The sequence below is a fragment of the Heliangelus exortis genome, chromosome 4 (genome assembly GCF_036169615.1).
Source record: "Heliangelus exortis chromosome 4, bHelExo1.hap1, whole genome shotgun sequence".
In the NCBI taxonomy this organism is placed as follows: domain Eukaryota; kingdom Metazoa; phylum Chordata; class Aves; order Apodiformes; family Trochilidae; genus Heliangelus; species Heliangelus exortis.
The window spans coordinates 16143557-16170972 of NC_092425.1; the positions used below are offsets into that span (position 1 = coordinate 16143557).

Genomic DNA, 27416 nt, shown 5'->3' on the forward strand with positions numbered 1-27416 from the left:
GGGTTCCCCCCAGCCAAGAACAGCCCGGGTCAAACATTAGTAACAACCCTGGAAGCACACTCCTCTGCTTCTATCACTGCCAATAATAATGAAACAAAACTGGAGGCAAAAGGTTCCTTAGAAACTTGCTCTTAATGCTGACTGCGTGGAACTATCTGTAACACTCATACTATTTACTGCTGAGAAGATTAGAACAGAGAGTGCCAAGCCAGCCCAGCAGCCTCTCTGGCCATACTCTGCTGGGTGACCACATTTCTAATTTCAAAATTCTATTAAATGATCGACACCAACACAAATTCTAACAAAGCTGCGAGTTTAAGAATCCTGATAGCTACTATAAGGCAATCATGACAGGAGCCCCTTGAATATAAAAAGAGATTTAAAAAATAAACTCAAGCTACATATATGTAATTTGTATTTAAAAAAAAAAAAAAAAATCAAGCAGTACATTAAAAAGCAGTTTTACTTCAAAAAGGCAAACAGTAAAATACACCCATAAAAATTCCAGTTTTGCTTTTTTTTTGAAATATTGCACAGAGTACATTAAGATCATGGAAAGAAAACAAAGGAATTATTTCTACACATCATTAGTTGGTGCCAACATTTTATGTAGCACACTACAGTCACTTTTATGCCCTCCTCTGCATGCATCTGGTAGAACAATTAGTCTTCACCTAGAATCATAATGTAAGTATGTACTTTATACTTCTCAATACTACTACTTTTGTACTGCCTCAGTTGTTCTCTCTCCTTGGAAGCAGAAGATTGTGCTCCTGTTTTTGGTTTTGTTTTGTTTAAAAAAAAAAAGGGTGAAAAAAAAATATTGCATTTCTCAGTGAGTCTTTTTAAATACAGATTCGTTAAGCAGGCTTTCAAACTCTTTGTTCTACAGCATACAGCACATAACATTTAATAATTTTTCTTCCACCTAGAAAGAACATACCTGACACTCATTAAGAGAAGAGCATTGAACTGGAAAGAGGCTAGATACAATGTGCAAGGTCACACTTTTATTTTTCCTTCAAATTCTAAAGACATATAATTCCCACAAGATCATAGAGATAAAGCTAACCTGAAATGTAATATTTTAAAGTTACATATGCTTTTAAAGCCATCTTTTTAAAAGCTGTCTAACTTTGGGGTGGGGGGGAGGAACGTAATTTATGTTTTCATAAATACTAGTTTCTTTGCAATCTTGGAGCATTATTGTTTTGAAAGTTTCTCATTAAAACAGAAGTCAGAAATGAATTATTTTCTCTTAAATTAATCTCATCTTTACAGAGGAAAATTAGAAGAAATATTACAGCTAACCCAACACAAACAAACAATATCATGTTTCCCATCTGACAGTCAAAAAATAGAGGAAAACCACACTGCAAGCCATACTTAATTTTGTGCTTTCCAGAGAACATATACAATCAGAATTATTTTATCTTGCCAAGTAATTCATTGGGGGACACAAACACGGAGATTAAGAAGAAAAAGGTGCTGTTCCCATTAAAAGTGTCATTAGGACCTGCAATACATGATCTAACATGACATGAGATCCAACCACCAAACCACAGATGTCTTGGCAAGGATTTCCATCAGCCTCTATTACAGCACTGAAAGAGACTTCAAAACAATTCTCTGACGCGATGACCCAAGCACTCACTTAGGATGTGGGCAGTTGGGTTTTAAGCCTTTTTCCACTGGATATTTTATTTTCACAGAGGGGGACAACTTCAGTTTTAGAACAGGGGAACAAAAGCCTACATGATTAAGCCACTATAATCACTACCACCAATCTTCACAGTATGTTAAATACTGAACTAAAGGCTGAACCGCCTTAATTGATTCACTTAAGGCAGATTTAACAAACGCATACTGAAAAATCACAGGACTTCTGCATTCATTCAGGAAGAGATGTGAATATTTCTGTTTAATTGTTGCACTTTTTCATCAACCAATCTCATTAACTGTCAACTTTCATCAATATTAAAAATAAGCAATTGTGCTATAGCTTAACTGCATGTGCATTGAAGCCATTCCAAAGCATCTGCCACATGCATGTTACATTACATAAAATTTTACTCAGAGAATCGTTTCAAAATGGTACATAAATTTACACGTAAAATTGTGTGATTACTGCAGAAAAAAAGGGCACAAGTGTGTCCTGACAACTGTGTTGCTTTAAGCCACACCACATCTCCTTTTTTCTTGGATTTCTCTAGTGCAAACTTCTTTTTTATTTATTTATTTTTAAAGTGTAATACTCCTGCAGAATAACTAGATCTATAACCTCTCCTACACTGTTCTTTTTAAAGGTACAGAGCTGGTAAAATAACAGCTTTTCACCTAGTTGTAGTTGAATGTACTGTGGTAGTTTGTCACAATGGAAGTTCAGATCAGCATTTCTCAGCACTTCAAAATGCCATGTAGATATTGTATTTCTGGAGTATCTATATGTCTTCTGAAAGATTGCCTATTCATCTACTTATTAACTACCCCTGCTTTGCTTAGACAGAAGATCTAAGAAGATTACAGAACCTGGTAGCAAGGCTGAATGAAGGCTTGTTAACTTCATAAGGCTGTGGATTTAAAACTGTGTTTAATTTTAAGCAGATTTTGAAAACGGCTTAATTCTGCTGGTATAGATACAAGTGTCTCCTCTCAGCTCTTTACCTAGCTCATCCAAAAGATGCCCATGTGAGCCATTAGGGCACTAGCATACACAAACAAGTGGAAGCCCATGAGATGTTGATTGTCTTTTAACAAACTCTCAGCTTCAGAATAAAAGCTTCATCTTTACTCAGAGGCACATTACCACACCATGCTGAATTCATTTTTGCTGGATTTGTTTAAAATAAGCTTCTAGAGCAGCTATGCCCTATATATGCCAAGTCAGATCACCATCTTATTATCTTTGAATACTTTTCATCTTAACACTTTTTAACAGTCAGAATTACCTCATTCTCTCACACTTCTTTTTCCCCAAAGTAAAATGCAGTCTATAACCTAAAGAATGAAGATAGCATGGTACTAAAGAATAATTCAAGAGACTGATTTCAGTTATTCATTATTGATCCTCTCACACCTCTGTGCAAGTTAGACTTTTACTGAGTTCAGCAACTTCAAAGTCTAGTAGAAGTACTTTTGTCTTTAACCAAAGCTTTTCAAAAGCTTGTCTTATAAAACTGTAGTTCACACATGATGAAACAGTTCTTCAGTTCTTTCAAAAACTATTCATGTACACGTGTACTTTGAAAGTGCTGAAAAGAAATCAAGAGAGGCGAGGTGTACATTTCTCCTTTATGAAAGGTTACCTCACCTGATCACAGCACTGCCACCATGGAATAAAACTGGTTTCATTAACAAAACAGCACCAAATACTGTGGAGTACTTCAGGTTTATGAAGTCCAACAGGACACTCTGATGCCTACTTTAATTTTTGTGCAACTCTGGCAGAACTCCTTCAGAGAGAAGGAGAATGATATCTGCATTAATTTTTAAGCGATGCTGAAATGCTTACCTTTGATAAAAATGCATTTATGATTAATAGCATACTTCCCAGGTAAAACTCCACTTTGCACACTTACAGACAATACAAAAGGACACCCTATATTTGCCTCTAAAGAACCATGGCAGCTAAGAAGATAAAAAAGCGCTGTCAAGCATAAGACCAAAGCAATTAGTTCAATACAAAAAAAAAAAAAAAAAAAAAAAAAAAAAGACCACCACAAATTTACACCATATTTTAAAAATTATGTGTAGAAGGCTGAGCATATCAGCACCACTTCAAACATAATTACTGTGCAAGACAACAGACACACATGTGCACAAGACAACCTTTTTCTCATTTTTAAGAGATGAGATGTATTCTTGCAGGTTTTTTTCTTCAATACACAAGAATTTAAGTACTTATACTACAGGGAAGGAGGGTAAGGGGAGAGATTAATCAACAGCCTAATAAGATAGGAACAAAGACCTAGACAAGACATTTGTACTCTTAAGCTACAAAAACCTAGCTTTGGATATCAAGTCACATGCTTCAGCACAACTGTCAAATGAGTTGTCACAATCCTTAAGGGTACAGGGATAAATTATTTCCATAGTGGATTGCTCATAGGCACCACAGTTGATTTTCATGTGCCTAACAGGCTCAGCTTCTGAGACACTTTGGCAACAAGGTAAGTGAAACATGAAGAATTGAGTTTGACTTCTGTGTTGCATTTTCCCCTCAGCTAGAGACTCCAAACCTGTACGTTTCCAGGAAACACTGAATGACATTTTAAAGATAACACATATAAGCATCACAGAAAGTATTACAAATGCAGGACTCAGTTTCTCTTTTTGAAGTGATTGTCCTTATGCCCCGAGTGCCTTCCTGACTCCTGATGATTTCCTGGCATTTCCTGACATGCAGAAGAGAAAACAGACTTAACAGACTTAAGCAAACACTTCTGTGCTGATCAAGACCGGCTAGGGTCTATGTGCCCAAACTGCATTGCACCCCCAGCAGTATCCGTGGGACAAGAACAAATGAAAGCAACCCGTCAGGCACTCAGGACAGCAAGACTAATTGGGACTCACCCCACCGTGTAGTGAGACAGAGGACAGTGCTGCCACCTCCTGCTCTATGCCTAGGATTCTGGTTGGGCAGGCAATGCTATGTCTAGATGTCTGCCAAGATGATTGCTTCAACTGTCTGCTGGGCTAGAACTTCATACAGTTGGAAACCAAAGGAGAATAAAGAATTTCTAAAGTAGTGGAGCTACTGCTTCCTTGCCCTAATGCTTCAGGCTTGGACTGCAGGCACTGAAGTATAGATGAAAGTCCACTGGTTGTACAAGACTGCAACACAGCACTCCTAAGGGGGCAGACACAATCTTAGAAGCTGCCTTCAAAGAAGTTTTTTTCCTCTCCCTCTTAGATCTATAAGAAGGTGAAAATTTGTAAATGACACACACATGACCATCACTATTCTTCAGTATGCTGAACACATGCCAGAGTCAAGGTATTTATTTGCTTGTCAAGACTGAAGTGATCTTCATGAGCTTGGAAGGTGAAGAAAGGTAAGAAGTGCAGAAAAGAGTACTTCCCTGGGATATGTGCCTCTCAGGGCCAGTTGCTTCCTAAAATTAATCCAGCTCACATCAAAGCAGCCATTCTAGATCCAAAAAACCCTGCTCTAAAAGATTATGATCTGGTCAAATGGAAAGCAAAAAAATTGATGTAATGCAACTGAACCAAGAATTCACTGCTTTTATGTCTACCAACAAATAGATATCTGAAAGGAACCGAGATAGAACAGATGAACATTTTTCCCCCCATGCACCCACAAGGTATGTGTATCAACAGAGCTCACCATATGATATTTCACCTCTAATCTCCAAGACACATTCTCACCCATACATATACTCACTCACTGCATGCATGAAGGCAAAAATTAAAAGAAGGGGGGGAAAAAAATGAAAAAAAGAAACTTTTAAACCAAAGGAGGCTAAACAATACAGTAATATTAACTTAAACTTTATGTTCTTCATTCATTTAACAGATTGTCATGAATACCACAAGAATGTCTGTAGTCCAGATATGCAGAGGCTACGCAGACAGAAACACAACAAAAGCACTACTGACTGATGTTTCTAACCAGACCCCGGACCACCTATGTAAAGCAATTTTATGGGTATTTCATTTCATTGGTAATAAGAAAAAAATAAAATATTTTTATTCTCTTTAAAAACAAGCTCCCCTTCATGAGCTCATTAAAAGTAAGGGCTTCAGATTCCCTTTTTGTTCAGTTTGAATTTTCTGAATGATTAAAGCTTGTTGAATAGAGCAGTAACCTGTAACTCACTGACAAAATTACAGTGAAGGAAAAAAGACACCATTTCATTTCAGGTAGGCTGTATTAAAAATCTACAGAAATGGAGGAACATTAAATTGGAAGATGAAGCCCTCTCTTCCATCTGAAAACTAAGTAATCATACACCAGTATGTTCCATTAATACAAAAAAGATGAAAAAAGGAGGAAGAAAAGGGGGGAAGGAAGAAAGGGGGGGAGAAAAGGAGGCGAAAAGAACAGGCTATCAGAAACCAAGTAACAGGTATCACATATCTAAATACTGTGGATTTGTTTTCTGGTTTATGAAGCAACTTAATCCAAAAACCAGTTATTTTGAACCTAAATGGATTACACTAGTTTTGCAGCAATTTTATCAAGCACATTCATGTTAGCCGGCAGGTTAAAGATTACTGTCAAGGTTCAAAGTATGGAATTAAGTATTTCTGTTCTACCAACAGCATTCACATTTGATATTATCTTTTTATTCTTTTCAAAACACACTCAAATCTATACAACAGTATGCCTGTCAGAAATTTATTTCTCTAGCTAAATAACAGAATACCAACTTGCATGGATTTTTAGGTATCTGGCTTTTCCTCACTACAATTTTTTTTACATGATTCCCTACTAAACATCCAAAACCAAAATGAAATCCTTTAAACAATGTAACACCAGGCATTGGACCATCTTTCATACAGGAAATTGATTATGAACAGCTCTCCAGTAATGTGGAAGTCAAAGATTTAAAGAGTGTACAGCAGTATCTACTGACTACAGCTGAGACTGTGGACCCATTGTAAAACACCCTACAGAAACATACAAATTAAAAAAGTCAATCTCTGCCCTGAAGAGCATACAGTTTAAACAGTGAGTCAAATAAAAGAAGTACTATCAGTCATATCTGCAGATGGGAAAGAGGCACAAAGAGCTTTGAATAACTGTGCAAGGTTATAAAGGATGTTTGTGGCAGACACAGGAACTGAGCACAGAAACTCTCAATCCTTGAGCAGTGCCTTTGGATACTGAAACAATTCCTCCTTTTGATTATCCTCCCTCTCATTACTTAGTTACTTAACTCAGAGAGGAACCACATTAACATCATGAGAGACAGTGATTTAGAGAGACTTCCCAAAATGTTTTCTAACGATCAGTCTGGAATATGAATACGCATCTATCTCTGCTTTCTCAAATTAAGATATTTCATATGTTAAAAGTTGTACAGTTCTTACATTTATCGGATGGAATCAGAATGGTTTGAGTTGGAAGGGACCCTAAAGACCAGCTGGTTCCAAACCCCCTGCCACAGGCACAGACAACTTCTGCTAGACCAAGATTCTCAGAACCCCATTTGAACTGTCCTTGAACACTTACAGGGAGGGAGCATCTATAACTTCCCTGGTCAACCTGTGTGTGTCTCATCATCCTCACGGGAAAGAATTCCTTCGTAATATCTAACCATAATCTACCTGCTTTCAGCTTAAAAACATTAGTCCTCATCCTATCACTGCATGCCCTTGTAAAAAAGACCCTCCCCGGCTTTCTTGTAGACCTCCTTCAGGTACTGGAAGGTCCCTTGAGAGCCTTCTGCACTCTGAACAACACCAACTCTCTCAGCCTGTCCTCATAGGAGAGATGCTCCAGCCCTTTGATCAACTTCGTGGCCCTTCTCTGGACCTGCTCCTAGAGCTCTATGTCCTTCTTGTGTTGGGGGTTCCAGAACTGGACGCTATAGTCCAGGGAGGGTCCCATCAGAGCAAGGTAGAGAATCACCTCACTTGATCTGATAGTCATGCTTCTTTTGATGCAGCCCAGGATAATGTTGGCTTTCTGGGCTGAAAGTGCACATTCCTGGCTCATGTTGAGCTTCTCAATCAACACCCTCAAGTCCTTCTCCTCAGGGCTGTTCTCAACCTTTTCCCTGCCCAGCCTGTATCTGTGATTGGGATTGCCCCAACCCTTGCACTTGGCCTTGTTGCATCACTAAAACATGTTATTACAGTGAAGAGATTTCAGACTATCTAGACAACTCAGAGCTAGGCTCTGCTGAGAGGACAGCCCTAACTTGAGAAACTTGGACTATAAAGGAACGAGCAGGAGAACTGGTATGTCTGAGGCACAAATTTGAGGCAAAAGAAAAGTTAAATGTGCATCATATTAAATCTATTCTCTAGTAAAGAAATTAAGCATCTACCAAATTACACACACAGCCACATTTCAGACTCCTGCAATAAGGATACCCTGGTAAAATTTATAAGGAACTCAGGAGAGTACCAGTTTGACATACTTTGTGAATATGACAAAATGAGTAATTTGAACATAAATTTGAAAGTAAGTACCCTAAAATTTTCATATGCTCTTTTGACAGAAAGAATGCTCATGTGATCATTCAGTTCCTCAACAGCCCTCAGTAACTTAATCCAGATGACCAGCCCCCAGCAGATTTGACAGCAGGCTGTGGGTTCTTAAAGCTCTTCCAAATTGCCAGCCTAGCTGAAATTTTTTACTTTAAAAAAGGAAAAGCATTAAATTAGCATCCATATCAGAGTGGAAGCTGCAGCAGGAGTGTACCTACTATTTGTTCTCCCAGTCAAGCTGGCTACTCAGAAGAGATGAGCTGGGCAGTCAGCAAACAAGTTTTCCATCATATACAGAAGTATACTGCCTTTGTTCAACTACTACCCAGGGAAAGGCATAGAAGGCTTTATGCACCAAACTAGCAGGGAATAGAAAGAGGTCAAGAACTTGAACGAAAAAACTGCAGTTTTTACAGTTGTGAAAGATTACAGGGGTTACAGAAATGGAGGGAGATACAAAGCAAAAGATTTATTAATCCCCATCACCCACTCAGCTTAATTATTTTTAAAACCCAAGGAACCATTTGTTTGTTTATTGTCACGTGTCACCACATTCATACAGAGAATGCAATATACACAGTATCATGCAATAACAGGACTGACAGCTCCACAGTCATTGATATAGTTCAGGAAATCACGCCACAGTGTATGTTTTATTAACCTTTTCAGAAAATTATGGCATCCTCTGAAAGGGCATTTACAAGCTTAGTATTACTTCAGGATATAAACAGAATGTTTATGACTTGAAAGCCTTCATCAACTTCACTTCATTTAACATAACAGCAACTTTCTTTTACTAGTTCCCCTTCATCAGAAATACTTTATGAAATCTGACTCTGCCACTCATCTAGAAATACTTTCTTCTCCAATTCCCAGAGAGGAACTGTATTTGCAACCATCTTTATGTTATAGTTAGCAAAACAAGCAGGGCATTCACTTCAACATTGCCCACTGAATTAGTATTTTGTTTTCTCATTTTTTTTTTTTTAAACAGTTTTCATAAAGAAAAATGTAAGTTCTTCTTACGCACTCTTCCTAAACCTCTCAAAGTTGCCTCATGTTCTTAAGCATGCTGCCTTCCTAAGTAGAAAAAGGCTCTGGAGAAAGTGGGCAAAAGATGAGAAGATTATCTTTCCCTTTCTACCAAAGGAAAGGCACAAGAATGCCTGTGAAACCACAGAAACAAAGATGTATTCAGACTTACTGTAAAATGTTGATATCACCAATATACACTGATTATCAATTAATAGCATGAGGAACACACATGGTCAAAATTAACGGCACACAGTACAGCACAACTAATAAACTGAACCAATATTCCATATGTTGCCACTTTCCACCCTGTGCAACATCTGCAAATGCAAACGTTCTATAATACCCTGTTGTGCAACATTAAAAAGAGAGAGAGAGTATTCCATATTCAGCTTTATTTTTTCTAACAAGGCTTTGAGAAACCCTGAAGGGCAGTCATTCACATATGCAGTACACTGCTGCACTGCAAGCCTATTTGGAGGAGAAACAGTCTCTGAGAATACAGTTATTTACAAAAGTCAACACAAAAATATATAAAGACATTATATGGCTATTTTGCTTTGTGTTAAACTGAAGAGCTTTTTCAAATGCAAGGTATCATGGTAAACACCTGAGTTTCTGGTGAAGATCAGACACATCATCTTCTCTCATCCCTTACCAATTAAACTATATACAGAGCAAAGCTCATTAACAGGAAGTGTCATGATAATTATTATTTTTATAATCTAAAGTAAAGAACATAATGAGCATCTCTACCAAGCAGAGAAAACAACACTATCTAATGGAATGTATTTTAAGTCTTCACCAGAACTTGAGACATACCTAACATGATTTAAAGATTCCAGTCATTTAAGTACAACTGAGACGCAACACTGTAAAGCTTCCTTCTTTGGTTAAATAAAGTAAATCATTTAGCTATATTTTAAAAACTAGTCCTGCCAAATACATGTTTAATCCCTCTCCTTGAAACTCCTCAAGACATTTCTTAGGCATAATATAAATTTCACAAGAAGAAAACCACCTAAACCATTCAGAAACTCCACTTCAAACACAGGAACTCTAAATGGACAAGCATCACACCTTTCAAAGAAGTGGTTCTGCCTTGTCATTAGATAAAACAGAGCAAGGTCAGCAATCTCATAAAATTATATTTCCCGATACAGCTCTAGAATAGATAATCACAAATGAGGCTACTGAGTCTTGACTGTAAGGTACCACAGTCCACAAGTTGCACAGAACCCAAGAAGGCATGAATACAGAGGGAAGGAAATGTCTTCCCATCAAAGTACATAGATTCTCCAAATTACTTTAAAAAAAAAAAAAAAACTTTGAGAAAAAACTAATTAAAGGGGTGAGGACTGAGGGTATAAATAACTTACCACACCAGAGTAATGCAAAGATTTCTTTTTAAAGAAAGAGAAGGCAATGGTTTCTCCTTAGAAGACAATGGCAAAATCATTATCGATTCCAACAAGAACAGAACTTCCCTGCTCATGCTTAACGTCTGTTAAATCTAATACAAAGGAAATTCACTAATAGTTGGAATCATTAGAGGAAGCGCAAGAGCCAAAAATAAAGTCTCTAATCTTGCAGCTGACAAACCAACAACAATTTCAACCATACTCCACAGGACGTTTATCCTTAATAATTACATAAGCTCTCTCCATACATTATCTTGATATATTTTACTTCTTTTTAATAAAACATTTAAGGTATTGAGACATTTTTCTTCTCCTTTACCTCAGTAACTGAGAGTTTTAAGGATGCATATTACTGGTACTTATGTAAAAGTAAACCAATACCAGTAAGACTGTTGAGTTGAGTTGGAAGGGACCTTAAGGATCAGCTGGTTCCAAACCCCCTGCCACAAGGCACAGACAGCTTCTTCTAGACCAAGTTTCTCAAAACCTCATTTGAACTGTCCTTGAACACTTACATGGAGGGGCATCTACAGCTTCCCTGGTCAACCTGCTGGAAATCTACAATGTTCTCAAAAATACTGTTCTGTCATATTTACTGTCTTACTGTCATTATCCTGAGGCTATCAACAGTACTGAAAGGGTGTAGGAAAAGATACGACTGCAAGAAAATATTGTCAACCACATGGTACTCACCCTAACTGGAGGGCTCCGTGCTTGCACCCTTTGCTGCTGTCCAACTTGAGAGCTCTGCAGGTCCTTTGATCCACAACTAGCTACAGTGTTGATGGGGACCCTTAAAGCATTTGTACTACCAGTCCCACCACCAGCACTGGGTTTTCGAGGCCTCTGTTTAATGCCATCCAGCAGTCTAACAAGCAAAATATTACTGGGAAGTTCGTCGACACTGCAGTCCACTAAAGTCCTGCACTCTGGGCATCGAAGCTCATTTCGAGAACTCACAATGCCCAGGAGACAGCGTTTACAAAATGTGTGTTGGCAAGGCAAGACTTTTGCAGAAGCATCAAGGCGTTCTAAGCAAACAGGACACTCTAACAGATCCAGCAAAGCTGATTCATCCATTTTCTTTGTATTACTTAAGTAAAAAACAAATCTTTGCAGAATTTGTGTCTTTTGAGCACTCCAAGGGTATCATGTTACATCCATTCCTCTTCTGACCATACTCTGAAATTTTGGAGGGGTAAAAAGCATTAATAAGCTGGAAATAGAGTCAGCAAGACTATTTTGTATGAAGATGTTCACACAAAGAGCAAAATAAAAGATCTCTAGGCTAATCCAGTAGGTATTTTCAATAAATTACATATCTATCAATATATCAAAATAACAATAAATAATAATAGCAATCTACACTGGCATATCTACTTGGCTAAAATATTCCAACAAATACTCACAATTAAGATTTTTAAATTCAAGTCCCCATAAATTTTAATCTTGAGAGATTCTACTATCTCAAATTATTCCAAAATAGCTATCTCCAGTACAGCTTTATAATAAAGATTTTTTTTCATAGTTCTTGCTTAATCCACCTGTATTACTCAACATTTATTTTAAATCATCTTTTTCCACACCACGACGATGACGAAGGTGACTACAGCTGGGTCCAGAACAACAGAACACAGCAATAGGGCAGAGGAAAGGGAATCTTTAAGCCAAGACTAAGCCAACAGCAAGCTACATTTCTGCCATTTCTGTGAAAAGTAATAGCAGCACATTGCACACATCAGTCCTGAAAGCAGCGCTTAGCTCACAGGGTTTTAAGCTTACTACAGACACTGGCAAGGGGGCTCGTTACAGAGCAGCCTTTAAGAAGCGCTTCAAAAACTATCGCCAAGTGATTTACAGCAGGAAGTGCTACTGCCATAGCGTTAGGACAACACGAGTTCTGCGCATGCAGGCACGGAGGCAGAGGCAAGCCTTCAGCCTGCTCCAGTGTATGCAGCGAGGGGCTGGAAAACGAGAGGGGGGAGGGAAAGAAATCACACCACCAAAAACCCCCTAAAAATACCACTCAGCGCGCTAAGTCACCACCGGCTGCTCCATAGGGGAGAAAATGGCTTGTTGGGTTCGGCAGACCCCATCGCTGTGCACCCGCGGTACTGGGAGCGGCAGGGCAGCCCCAGCCCGGGTCGCTGCCCCAGCCCTTACCAAAGCAGCACGGCTGTGGCCCCGTCCCACCCCTCGGGGACTGCCGAGGACAGGCTCCGGAGGAAGTTGAGCACCTCTACCCAGCCCCCGCCGCCGGCCTGCGGAAGCGGTTCGCTCGGCTCCCCGGGCGCAGGACGCGTGTCGAGGCTCTCGTCCTCGCACCTACCTGCTTTCGGGCTCCACGTCCATAGCTGCTCCTTTATATATTTGTATTTCCCCACACTTCCTTTTAAAAGCGACTCGCAGGCAGACCCCGCGGCAGGCGGTACGCACCCCTCCGCGGGTCCTCTGGAGAGAAGGGTAAGCGGGGCCGGCACCCCCAGTAGGTGCATCCCGCAGCGGGGCGGGGGAAGGAGGCGAAGGGGCAGGCTCGGGGCACAGAACTGTCACTCCGCCCCAGGGCGGAGAGAGGAGGGGAAGGGAAGGGAGGGGAAGGGAAGGGAGGGTCAGGCCTGCGGCCCCTTCGCCAAGCTGAGCCGATCCGCCCCTCAGGGAGAGCGGGAGGGTCCCCAGGGAGCTCGAGCACCGCCCCCGTCCCTGTCCCTCCCCCGGCTCTCACCGTGTAGCGCCGCAGCGTGCCGGAGGGGCTGCGCCCCCCCGCTTTGTTTCCGTGAGGAGCCGACACCGGTGCCTCTCCCGCCGCGGCAGCGCCGAAGCTCCCGTCCCCTACCCTCCCCGCCCCGCCGCACAGGGCTGACGCGAGGGGCGGTACCGCCCCGCCCGGCACCGCCCCGCCGAGGGGGTCGCGGGGAGGGCGGACCCCGGCCCGGCCCGGCCACCTCCCCTCAGTGGCAGCACCCCTATCAGGGAAGCAGGGGGGGGCGGGCTGAGGCGGTCCTCCATTCTTCCCAACCGCCCCCTCACCAGGTGCTGTGGGCGAGTAGGGATACACCGTGCCAGGGGAGGAAGCGCTCCCTGAGTCGGTTTGTGAGCTGGGGGGAGGGTGGGGTGGGGGCCGAGGCCGCGCCGGCACCTGGAGCTGCTGCCGGCAGCGCGGGGGCGACGGTGGAGAAAGCAGGCGGGTGGGCGGAGGCTGCCCTCCCGGGCTGTGATAAATCAGGCTTGGAGTGCCAGACGGGGTCTCGCTAGGCCCCACGGACGGAGGATCTGGGGTGCCCGGAGGCTGCAGCAGCCCACGCAAGGAAACGCTCCTCAGGCGGAGCGGGCTGGTGTGGGGCCCGGGGGCCTCTCCCGGTGGGGCGCACACCCCCTACGTACGCCTTCTGCTCCCGGCGCGAAGGGCGCAGCCTCCCGGCGGGACGGGGACGGGGACGGGGCGTAGTCGGGGACTCGCGGCGGGTACGGCAGTGCCCGCCCGGGCCCTCGCAGAGCCCTCGGTGAGGTCGGATGCAGTACCTAAAGCACTGACCTCGGGTGTGCGTTCCTCTCTCAGGAGTAGCAGAAAGTTACTTGTTGCTGTTGCTCGGTTAAAGTGGGGTCAGAAACTGCCCTAAATAGGTTTGTCTCCTGCACACACACACACACACACACACACACACACACACGTTCAGGAAATGAAGTGCTTGCTTTGGAAGCTGTTTTGGTGAAATGCTTCTCTTAAAAAAGACTGTCAGAATGAAGGAGGAAGTAAACCCGAAGATGCATATAAATTACCAAAAAGCAGCAAAAAGGAGTTTTAAAAGCCCCCACTTCTTGAATTGGATGAGGAATGTTGTCTACAGATGGTGAGAAAAATCTAGCGAAATGCATAAATTTTGATGCAGGTTCTAGTTAGAGATTTCTCCTTCTACAACTCAAAAAGGAAGCAATTCAAAAGCCTCCTTCTGGTGTGTAGTTTTGAGCTATTCAAATTTATTGTCATTCTGACAACTCTGTGTGATATAAAAAGCACTTCCCCCCCCCCTTTTTTTTTTCCCCGTTTTTGTTTTGTTTGTTTGGTTTTTTTTCTTTTCCTTTTTTTTGGCTTGGTTGTGGGTTTTTTACATTGATAACTTGATAGGCTTTTCCATCTTACTTTCTGGATTTGTTGTTTTCCTGTGGTAATGATACAATTTGATTATTAGAATTCCCGAATATATGCTCACACAGAATAGATTTCTCTTCTTTTAATTATTATTGGAAATTCTGGAAGTGCTAAAAATCTACAGTTCATTAAGTAATAAGTTTGCCTCCCCCATGAATTCCGGAGTTTAGGAAAACTGATATAGATGGGATTCTGGTCTGTGTCTGTGCTTTCTGGGGAGTATTGTAACATAAATAGAAGGGTATAAACATCTGATATTTAACAATGTTCTCATGTCTCAATAGTATTCCTCTGTGTTGCTATGCAAGTTTTGCAGCTACAGAAAGAAGGATATACAATATGTTTAAAATAGGGTCTTGGTGAATCTGAATAGAAGTTCATCTCATAATTGGAATTCACTTTTAGCCATAGCTTTTCCAAAATCAAGGTTGTATGTACAAATTTGTCAGCCTTAATAGCATAGTTTTATAAGCAGCGCAGTTGTTGTCTGAACTTAATTTGCTGTCTAAGGAATGTAAAATATTTATTAAAATGGTAGAGGAATTTACAATACAGGTGGTGGACGAGGGAAGCAAGATTAAAGTTCAGGGAAGCAGGATAAAAAGATCAGCCCTTTATGAGGGCTCATCTTTGATACTGTTTATGTAAAGTCTGTAAATTCCTGAATATATTTTGGGATACTAACCAAAGCAGTAAACATTCTGAAGAGTATCAGATAAATATGTTACTTCCTGAGCAACAGCAGTAGTTAATTTTCAAACAAATACAATCTATGTAAGAAACTATGGGGTGCGTGCTGGTGTACGCCACTGCCCTCTTACGGATGAAGTGTTTGACTCGGAGTGGCTGGAACAGGCTGACACCGCGACTGAAAGGGACACAATTGCTGTTAAATCGAAGTGTTTATTCAGTCTCACTTCCAGCCACAAGCAAGGAACTGTACTTTGCACAGTTTAACACGAAGAGACCTCCCATCTTGATGCCATTCTGTTGTTACATACAGTTCATTACTTCTTGCATAATTTTTACTAAGTAATTGATTCAAAGAAGAGATTGCACAGGACAGAGAACCACTAAAACTACATAATTGAGTGAAGAGGGCCTCCAATTACTCAAGTCTCTGGATTTCTAGAATCATGTCTATTAATATTTTTTCATAGTTGTGGAAACCTATTTTACACATTTTTACTGTAATAAATTGTACTTCTGAAGTTGGTTTTCAGGAACAAGTTTGCTTTTTTTTTTTTCTTTTCTTCCAATGTATGCTGTTCCTATTCATCAGGAAGCCGTTGGGTAAAGGAAGAAGCAAAGGGCAACATGCAGAACAGCAACAGGCAAAGTGTTAGTAGAAGAACTGGTAACTCCTGTTTTCTCTCTTTTTTCAGTGTTCTTTGTCCAGCATCCTTGGTGTATTAAACCCACTATGTCCTCTGTGTTCCTCCTTCCATTTTGCTGATACCTTCTTTTTCTTCTGTAGGCAAAACAACCTACAGACCTCCCCATGCTGTTAGCCTTCTCTGCCAGAACAATCGTAATTTCTGTTCCTCCCTAAAACTTGCTGTAATGATTCCCCCATCTAACACATTTTCAAGTATCCTTACTTTTTCCCCTGTCTTCAGAATGCGAGGCAGTTTATGCTGTGCCAAGTTTGGGCAACCCTGGCTAATTGCTAAATTGGCAGGCAAACAAGAAGAGATACCTTGACCTTTGCAGCACCCTTTTCCATAGGAGGGACATTACATTTTAGATATTTTCTGGATATGACCACTCTTTTCCATAAAGCCTGTAGAATCTTAATATCTTTACAAATGTTCTGTTAGATTTTGCCAATTAATTGTAAGTAATTAGGAGGAGGGGCTAACAGTTGTATTCTAAAATAATTTAAATCTAGTTCCTTAGGAAACTGGGTGTGCATGGGTGTGTAGTGAGAGGATAATGGACAATGGTTTAAAACTTGAAGAGGGGAGATTTAGATTAGATATGAGGAAGAAATTCTTTCTTGTGTGGGTGGTGGGCCACTGGAACAGGTTGTCCAAGGAAGTGTTCAAAGCCAGGTTGGATGCAACCTGGGTTTGTGGAAGGTATCCCTGCCCATGCAGGGAGGTTGTAACTAGATGATCTTTAAGGTCCTTTCCAACCCCAGCTATTCTGTGATTCTATGAAAACAAAGCTGTATAACTGAGTGCCAATTAGAGAAACCTTCGCCTGTGAGAATAGATGTATGAAGGCAGATTTAATTTACTTGTGAATTCCATTCCTAAAGTATTGAGATGACTACAAAAGACTGAGAGGTAATAAGAATCATGAAACAAGAGGTGTTATATCCTATCAGAAGTAAAATGTAACAGTTGATTGTGTCTTGTGGCAGTCATAATCTTGATTTTTTTAAATTACATTTTCAGGAATTAATTTTAACATTAAGCTTATTTATACCGAGAAGAATAAGCAAGTTTTTTTTTAAGATACATTCTTTGTACTCAACTATATTCATAGCTTTTTTTTTTTTTTTTTTTTTTTTTTTTTTTTTTTTTTTGTAAGTAAATATGACATTTCCCCATTTGTGATGTTCACATTAGCTCATCTTTCCCTGCAATATGGGTCTCAAGCACAGACCCAAAAGGTTAATTTGCTTGTGAAAGTGCCCCTGGAGATGTAGGGGCAATACTCTTTCAAAGGTCACAGAAAATTGCCACTGACATCAGTTTAGTAAGAGTTTACCACTGATGGCCATGCTGATATTGCTGGATTTCTCTTGGCAAGAGCAGCAGATAGTGAAGTGTGGCCAGCTTTCTGCAGTCTCTGACAGAAATGAGCAAGGATGTTCCTCGATTACTTTGTTCCTTGTCATTAAAGAGCTGGGAATTTTCTTGGAGGGGTTGAGAGAGTTGCAGTTTGATCTTGGGGTTTGGAGGTTTTTGTTGATTTTGGATTTTGTTTTGTTTTTTTACATGAAAGTGTCTGTGCTGCAGTTAGTGCTAGCTTTAAATTGCCTATCTCAGTTACTGCTAGTGGAATTCTGGCAGCATGGCAGTTTGCTGGAAAACTTGAGTTTTGTGCTACCCCTTCTGCACTTGCTCTGCTATGAACTAGTCATAACTAGATCAACAATGCAAGTGTATTACTAGGGCTTCTGCATCCTGCCAGAAGGATCTCTGGTGTTCTTGTATTTGTGAGGAGGCAGGAGAAATGAGCTGTGCTTTCAGTATGTTTTGGCTTCTAGTTGTACTTTGTATTTTGTATCCTAGGCATCCAGTGTATACAAAAGTTGCCTGGCTGCATCTCAAACCTGACAAGACAGAGATTGTATTTGACTTTTGATTACTTTATAGTTTCCTTTTTTTCTTGAGGAGAGTATAATTTGTGTATTTATGTTGTGAATAGCTTTCTCTGACAAAGTGAAGCTGGGATTGCACCTTTGCACACATTAATGCTTTTGCAATAACTTAATGTGCTTCACAATGAAGGAATATGCAAAGGAAAAGCTGTGGCATTAGAGAATAAAAATGTTACAAATTCTCAGTGTTTAGGTGAGCTCTTTGTTACCTTAAGGCATTTCTTCCAGGCTAGTCACAGGAAAACGTTTTCTGGGCTTACAGGTATTCATAATTTACATCACCTAACTGCTGCATCTACTGCTGTTGAGGTCATCAAGAACTTGATTTAAATGCTCATTTTGCTGATGAGAATGTTGTGCCTTCATCTTGTTAGACAGCAAGCTTGAAAAAGTTAAAAAGCAAAGGAGAATGTTTATTTAAAGAAATCAGATTAGATGGCACATCTGTAAACATTTTGGAAGAGGTACAGAAATGTAAGAACCCATTGCCTAATAAGTTTATTCTAAAACCAGATTATCTTTTTCCTTACTTGCATGCAGCCAGTAAGCAGCAGATTGTATCTGTGAGGCTGCAGAGTAGGTCCTAATGCTCCTTAGCCTGTCTAGAGTTAGTGGTATGCCCTCATGGGATGCCAGATTTTCTTTTAATGCCTTTTCTAGGTATCTCCCTCTTTGGAGCTGCTCTCTCAAAGATTCATAACCGTTTGAGGTGTAATTTTAGAATTACTGCCTGCCCTAGACTTTCTGAAATGCTTACATGCTGTTTTAGTAATTTTCTAAATTATTAGTAAATTTTAATATTTTCACCACTTGCAGAGGCTATGTACAAGTCATAAGGTAAAGCTTCTTGATGACCTGGCCCCTGTGCTTCATATGAACAGAAAACTGATACACATACAAATATTTAAGTAGAGTTATTGTGTTACAAACTCCAGACTGATATGAGGCAGAATTGTAATCAGCCACTTTGAATGTTTGTGGGCTGGAGTGACTAAACTCCAGTTTTGTCTTTGAGGAAGGTTGTCACAAATGCTCGGAGCTTTCAAAATACAAAGAGATGAGACAAGTTGTGGACCCCAAACTTTTTTTTTTTTTTTTTTTTTTTTTTAATACATGAAAACATCATGACAGATACTCAACATTCATAAAAGTTACTTAGTCTTCATCACCACACCTCATTACCAAAGCATCTGAAAGAAGCTGAAAGTCTGGAGACTGACTACTTTGCATGTATACTATCTGAACAAAAAATTTACAGTATTAGATAGGAGGAGGTAGAACTGCTGAGGAGAGTCAGAGGCACTTCTGCATGTGGACTGTGCTGAGAGTGGGGGCTTGTGGGCATTGGGAGAAGTCTGTATCCATCATGTCAGGTCTACAGTTCCTAGATTCTGTCTTTTGTTTTTCTGGAAGTGCACTTCAGCTTCACTCTCCAGAGTCATGTGAGACAGACAAACCTACTCAGTAAGTGCCATAAATAGGGAAGAATTCACAGTCCTGTATTATTTTATCTAGAGAGCTCCTCCATTCAAATTAACCCTTCTGGAGTAAACATCCTTGCCCAAAGTCAAAGAAACCTATCCTCAGAAATTAATTCTCAAAAAAGTAGCAGACTAGAACTTCTGACCTCATCATATTTTCCAAAGAGATCTTCGGAACGTATTTTCAGTCGTTCTAGATGATAAATTTTCAAGTGCACTTGGAGCACAGGCTGTGTGGCAAGTGACTTAGGGATATTATTTCTCTTATGGGCAACTGCACAACAACATAATGAAAACTCAGACATTTCAGTGGGTTTTAACACCTTAGTTTAGGTGTCTATATTTTATGATGAGTCCTGCAGTTCCTCCTACTGTCCACATTAGGAAATCTGTTGCAAAGCACCATACTCCCTTCACCTACATCTCCTCTGCAGTGAGAGTCAGTTTGCATTTTGTCCCAGAACAGAGTCCAAATATAGCCGTGCCATACTCCCAGGCTTAGAAGCAGGGACTGGCAAGGTACTCTAGGATAAATATGTGGCACCTTTCTATAGAAACTCACAGAATCACCTTGGTTAGACCAGACCTACAAGATCATGGAGCCCAACTATTAACCTAAGACTGACAAGACTTTAACTAAGCCATATCCCTAATACTATGTCTATATGACCCTTAAATACCTCCAAGGATCGTGACTCTACCACTGCTCTGGACAAGCCTGTTCTGATACAGTGTCTGATAACACTTTCAGTGAAGAAATTCTTCCTAACATATAATCTAAACAACCCCTGGTGCAACTTGTGGCCATTCATTGTCCTAACACTTGTAACTTCATTGAACAGATTAATCCCCACCTCTTGACAACCTCCTTTAAGGTAGCCATAGAGAGCAATAAGCTCTCCCCTCGGCTTCTTCTCCAGCCTAAAAAAGCCAGACTCACTCAGCTGGTCCTCACAAGACTTTTGCTCCAAACACTTCATCAGCTTTGTTGCCCTTCTTTGGACACACTGTAGTAGATCAATGTCCTTTCTATACTTAGTTGTCCTAAACTGAACACAGTACTCGAGGTGCAGCCTCACCAGTACAGGGGTCAGATCACCTCCCTGTTCCTTCTGGCCACCCTATTCCATGTTTGCCATTGTCTTTCTTGCCCACCTGGGCACACTGCTGGCTCGTGTTCAGCTGTCTGTCAAACACCCCAGGTTCCTCCCTGCTGGGCAGCTCTCCAGCCACACCTCCCCACGCCTCCAGCACTGCTGGGGGTTGCTGTGGCCAAAGTGCAGGAACTGACATTTGGCCTTGTTGAAACTCATGCGATTGGAGCCTGTCCAGGTCCGTCTGCAGATCAGCACTTCCACTCAGCTTAGTGTCATCTGCAAATTTACTGAGGGTGCACTCTATTGCCTTATCCAAATCATTGACTGATAAAGATGTTAAACAGGAGTGGTCTCAGTACTGAGCCCTGGAGGACACTACTGGTGACCAGCCACCAGCTGGGTTTAACTCCATTGATCGCAACTTCCTGGGTTTGGCAATCCAACCAGTTTTTCACCCAGCAGCATGTGGCTATCCAAGCTGTGAGCAGCCAGTTTCTCTGGGAGAATGCCATGGGGAACTGTACCAAATGCCTTATTAAAGTCAAAATAGACAACATCCACAGCCTTTCCTTTATCCAAGAAGAATGTCACCTTGTCACAAAAGGAGATCAGGTGGTTTATCAAATTCATAGTTCTAGACCAAAATCTACAAGAAGAACTTTTTTGTTTGTTTAAATATTAAATTATTTTGGAATTTTGAGTGCTGCAAAAGTTTGATAGTTTGAAAAAAAGAAAAAAAAAAACAACAATTATGTTAGTTCTTAAAAGTATGCTCAACTAGTTTTTTTCAAAAAGATTTATTTACTTAAAACATCATTTTCCTACTAAAACTGCCTCCTGGGCAGAGCTATCTGACAGGCAAGTAGAATTATCAGCATACTAGCTTTTCAAACACCACTGCCACACTTAAGCAGCTCTGTTGTGGTATCAAATATACATGTGTGATGAGATTTTGTAAGAGTTTGTGTACAAGGATATTCTGAAGGAAAGCTTTTAATTATGGGGAAAGTAACCACCATTACTTTGGTGTTTTTTTGCACAATCACTATAATTCCAGAGGAGGTCCACAAAGTTGATTAGAGGGCTAGAGAACCCTTCCTGTGAAGACAGGCTGAGAGAGTTGGGGTTGTTCTGCATGGAGAAGGGAAAGCTCTGGGGAGAAACTTATCCAGCAGGGCCTTCAGCACCCGATGGGGGCCTACAGGAAGGCTGGGGAGGAACTTTTTACAAGTGCATGCAGTTACAGGATGAGGAAGAATGGTTTTAAACTAGAAAAGGGTAGATTTAGGTTAGACATGAGGAAAAAAATCTTTCCTGTGAGGGTGGTGAACTTGGAACAGGCTGCCCAGGGAAGCTGTGGATCCCTCATCCCTAAAAGTCTTCAAGGCCAGGTTGGATGAGGCTTTGAGCAACCTGGTCTAGTGGGAGGTGTCCCTCCCATGGCAGGGAGTGGAACAAGATGATTTTCAAGGTCCTTTCCAAGCCAAACCGTTCCATTATTTTATGATTCTGCTACCACAGTTCTTTACAAACAGGGGAATGTAGGAAAAGAAAAAAACCTTTTGTTCTAGAAAATAAGATTAAGGAAGTGAGATAAATTTATGGAGTATTTGTGGCACTACTTTGGATTTCTTTTATAAAGCTTAGGGCTTGGCTTTTAAGTTGATGAAGACACTGAGACAGAAGAATTCTCTGAGGCTGCTAGAGTTATAAGGCTATGTAATCACTTTGGGATTGCCAAAGATTTCTTTTTTTTTTTTTTTTTGTAGATCTGTGTCACTTTCACTCCCACACATCTGGCAAAAGACCTCTCTGCACTGGCTTAGTTGAAAATCTTATCTCATAGATCATTACTAGCAATACATTCCAGCCTTTGTGCTTACTTATAAAAAATCAGCCTGGAGGCACTGATTTTGTGGTACTAGGAATTTGGGCTGTAAAATATTTACTCACTAATACACACACATATGAAAAAAAAAAAAAAAAAAAAGCCTCAAAACCAACCCTCTAGCTCACTCTGTGCAGCCAGCTCTGAAAATGTAAATCATATCAAACCGACTCTCAGGGCCAAAGAAAACAGGCAGCTGGATTCCATCCCTTTAGCTAAGATTCAGCCCTTAAAGACCTCTTAAGTACACACTTTATATGAGCTATAGTCAAGATCATTTTCAAATCATGTTTTCCCCAATGTGAGCAGCAACTCTCTGCATGTGGATGTGACTGGGACACTGACAATGGATAAGCACGGCAAAAAGCTGTTAGCAAGCACTAGTGCAACCTGCTCATGTTTGCTAACCATCATTCTTCTCTAAGGTTACACCTACACTAAAAAAGGGACGTATTTATAATCCATGTCACAGTCCTTAAATATAGCTAAGGCAGCTGTGTTTAAAACAGTCGTCAGCAAATGGGCTGTGATAGGTGTTTTCCTGTGTGCTAGTTCACATTAGTCAGTGAGAAATTTTCTGGCAGTGCATTCTGGACACATTCTTATTTATGGTATTTATTGTGCTCTCCTTTATGATTGGGATGAGAAGCACAAAGGCAGAATTACCTTATACTTTGAAGACTTTGCAACTAATAATGAAAAAGACTGGAAAGAGATAGCAAGACAAATAAGGGGAGATAATGACTCTATAAGGTATAGCTTAATTTTGGGTATTTTTATTTTCAGTTTCCCAAGTGAATACTACTTCTGCGTGTGTGGAAGTGTTTTTTAATCTATCCTGATACATATCCACATACACTGCCATCTAGAATTAAGCTAGTGCATTATAGCTGCTGTGGGAACCTTAACTCACTTTCATTCACTTAAAGAGGATTAAGTCAGAAACAATACTATTTTAATGCCATTTTTTGTATTTACTTGGGAAATACTGTTGTCAATTTAAAGTTTCCCACGGGAGGTGTCAAGAGGTCATGGAAATTTTTCTGGGCAAGGGAGGGACAGTGGTTGAAACCTTGGCCTCCCTGCTACTCCCCTCGCTGTTTTTCTTCATGTCATTAGTGCTGTACTCAGCACTTTTGCCCCATCTTCCATTAGAAGAGGGAGTGAATGAATGGAAAAATGTTAGTGAGAAATGGAGGCAAGAAATATAGAGAAGGCTTCCCTGCTGTTTTATTTGGCTAATTCTAGGCCTTGGTAACAGTAAACTTAGTCACAGAAAGTGAGCAGAGAATATATTGTTGAGTTTGGACAAAAAAGCCTCCGAGATGCTTTCAGCACGTTTTTTCCCCAGTTCAGTCTATTATACTGCACAGTCCTCTGTCCACTGAGAAGGTCCAACACTTCTGACCTCTCTTTTATCTTATGGAAAGGAAATACAGTTCCCTATGGCTGAAAAAGCATCAAGGTTTCACTTGTAAAAATGAAGTACCTGCAGTTTCCACAAACAGAGTGACTGTGAGGGTGCAGTATATATCACAGGCACTACTAAGACAAATGCAGAATGGAGGGCCAGGAGAGACACCCCATATTTTATAGGGCTAGTATGTTAGGCTTCTGAAGAAAATACCTGCACTGAGGTATCAAAGACAAGTTTTTTAAAGCTGGTGACTTTGTGTCCTGGTTTGGGCCATGATAAAGGTAATGTTCTGTCTTGTAATTTTGCTTTCATCTCAGTCTCTCGTAAGTGGCTACACTTGCTGAAATTAACAGCAAGTTTCTCAGTCAGTGTCTGCTTCTAGGACTGATAATGCTCAATGTTTGTAGCTACAGCCAGAGACTGGTGTGCAGAACCAAGTACACTGCTCAGTTCTGAGGAATATTTTGTGCGCCAGAAAGAGAAAAGGAGTAAAGAGGTCACATCTGCAGCCCCCCATTAGGGAGGACTGGACAAGACAAATGACCAAATTGACCAGAGTATTCCATCCCACACATGTCATAGTATAAATTTGAGGGATTATGAGGGCCAAACCTTCTTTCTCTTCTTCTCCTGTCCCTGTTTGCTTCAGCATCCTGGGAGGATTCTGTACGTTCATCTGCCTGTGGTCCTGATCCATGCCAGCCTGAAGCTGTGTGTTCCTGCCTCCAGCTCCCAAGTGCTGCTGACTCCAGGAGTCCAGCCTGGACTTTCCCAGGGCTGCCCTGAAGCCTTGGTGGTGATGTGAGAGTTACTGGGGAAAAGGGGGAGGAACGTGGTATCGATTTTCCTGTATAGTTGTACGTATTTAGTAATTTTTACTTTTCAGCATTACTGTTTCATTAAAGCTGTGTAGTTTAGTTTCCAACCCATATGTCTCTCTCTCCCTTATTCTCTCTCCTTTCTTTATCAGGGAGGGGAGGGGGATTAATAGAGAGCATCTGTCATTCGGTTTAATAGCTGGGCCAGTATTAAACCATGACACTTTGGAAAGAGATCTGACATGTTTCATACCATGGATTAATGTGATCCCTCTAACAAGCCCCCATGGTTTATCATATGATAAACCCAGAAGTTTTACCACTGCTAGATTTCAGTTATACCTTTCTCATATTTTTAACTGCTGTAAGGCAGAGTAAAACACCTGAGGGGAGTTTTCCAGCAAGCAAAACCAAAAACAGCATTAAGTACATTACAACTCAATTAATGCAAGATAAACACTATACACTACACAGATTTTGCTCCTCAGCAGGCCCACTTCATGTTGTATGTTCATACATATGTTTCTCTTCCTAACCCTGCACAAGCAGTCTTGCACCACCCTTGACAGATGAGCTTTAGGAACTGTTACAAAATGGTTTAAATGAGAGCTCCATCTGTTACACCCCATCCTGATAGAAATTGCTTTCACTGTGGCAGAATAAGCAGAATGGAAGATGTGTTCATATCCTCATCAGCTGCAGCTCAGAGTCTGGTGACTCGGCTCAAACCCATCTCCTCAGCACTTTAATCAACTACACTTTGCTTTATGCCGAAGGGCAAGGGTGGGCACACATTTCCTTTTGCTGGTCCAGGTAATCATCAGCAGAGGCAAAGAACGGACAGCTGAGACCAGGAGTGTCTTACCAGATCACTGGGGTTTGACTCAAGCTGTAGCAAGACAAACCTCTTTTAGGGCACGGTGCTCCAAGGTCCAACCAGGTGTTCCAGGAGAAACTCACAAATAGTGCTCTGAGTCTAATGCTCTCAGGGCTGAGCAGCCTGAATCGGTGCTACTGCTCCAAAAGTGGCCTCCCCTCTGGCTTCCTCAGGTGTGAGCTTTATTGGCCCCCTAATCCTGCTCATGCGCAGTAGGGGCCCACCCTAATCAGGCACAGGTGGGCTTAACACAAGCTCATGCCCACTACCTGGCAATTAGTGCCACCTGGTTGCCTCATTTTACTACATCAAGTTTTCTTTAAGTTTTACTGGGAGGAGGGAGGCTTTATGACCGTGCTGATCCATGCTCTGCTCTAGTATATATGGCTAGATACTGGTGTGTGTGGTGGAAAATCCAACTGTTACTGATCCAAGGTGACTGGTTGCTGTATTATGACAGAACAGTTAACAAAGGCCAAAGGCCAGGACTGAACTTCTATTCCTTTCCCAGCTGGCAATGCTTAACCCCACTGTCTGTTAGAGTCAAAATTTGCTATAGTCTTTTCATGAACAAACAGGATTGCACAATATAGAAAAGGTAATAGCGGTCATTGAGGAAAGGAGGTCCTGCAGCAAATTAAGTGAATACAGTGAATTAAGTTACTCAGGGCACTGTGATCATTAACTGATGCACTGAAGGCCACAGTGGAATGGCATATACAATTCAGTGCAATCAGGGTTTTCAACAGCTAAAAATCACATGAGAGATATTTCACTGCTGTGGAAATAATTCTCCATTTACATTTACATACAGCTCTACTAAGTAAGACTTTAAAATGTTAAGCATGAAAAAACAAAATATACTAAGATTTCTTAGAATTAAATAGGCATAAAAGTATGTCCAGTGTTGAGTCCAAGTTTAGTGTTGAGAAGCTCATCTGCCAAAATCTTCACCTTTTTATTTCTCTTACAAAATTTGAAGAACAAGACTCAAATACTCCAAACTGCCAAAGTTACCAAAAACTATCATCAGCAGGAAAGTATCAACTGAGTGAGCAACAATAATGTCAGAGTAGATGCATTTTATTCCTGTTTTTTTAGACATCTCTTTCAAGAGTTGTTACAGATCCATACAGAGGAAAAAGAGGCATTTAGAGGAAGTACAACAGCTACAGCAGATTATAAAAAAGGAGACTGACCAACCCTTTAAACAGTGGTCAGGTTGGTATACACAGCAGATAGGTCTCCACAGCAGATAGAGCTGTAGCTCATTATAAATGGCATCTCGTGTTTTCTGTATTTTCTGTATCCTCATCAAATCAATAACTTCTTCAGAAAAAAGGGTACATACCTTACTTTTGGAAAACTACTCAGATAGCATTTTAAATAGTTTTAGGAGCAATAAAACAGTGGATTGGAGAGGCAATAGAAAGAAAAAAATCATCCCTGAAACATTGCTTGAGATTTAAAATTTTATTAAGAGAGCTAGAACTGCAGAGACTACCTAAAATTTGACTCTTGGGGAGTTTTACCCTATACTGAGGTAGAACAAAAACACATACTTCATCCATTCCCCTGGAGTAAGATTACCATCAGGACTGTCTGCAGAACAGAGCAAAAATCAGGGTATGTTAAGGACCTGATTATGGTTTCATTATCCCCAGAGCATGTCTGCATCAGCTTGAGTCACAGTGCTATTTAAAACTGGAATGTATTTTCCCCT

General features: G+C 40.8%; 1 protein-coding gene across 4 annotated transcripts in view; it reads right to left on the minus strand.

Annotated features, from left to right (window-relative positions):
• Positions 1-13474, minus strand: part of SH3RF1 (SH3 domain containing ring finger 1) — an 82471-nt gene extending 68997 nt beyond the window's left edge. For 3 of the 4 annotated variants that reach the window (XM_071743143.1, XM_071743146.1, XM_071743145.1), the window contains exons 1-2: positions 13357-13474; positions 11328-11816 (exon numbers count right to left, since the gene is read on the minus strand). In XM_071743143.1, coding sequence (XP_071599244.1) covers positions 11328-11714 — 387 coding nt within the window. In that variant the 5' untranslated portion in view covers positions 11715-11816; positions 13357-13474. Of the gene's footprint in view, positions 1-11327; positions 11817-12963; positions 13297-13356 lie in introns of those variants that run through there. The other variant, XM_071743144.1, reaches the window with a different exon arrangement.
• Positions 13475-27416: the final 13942 nt, after the last annotated feature.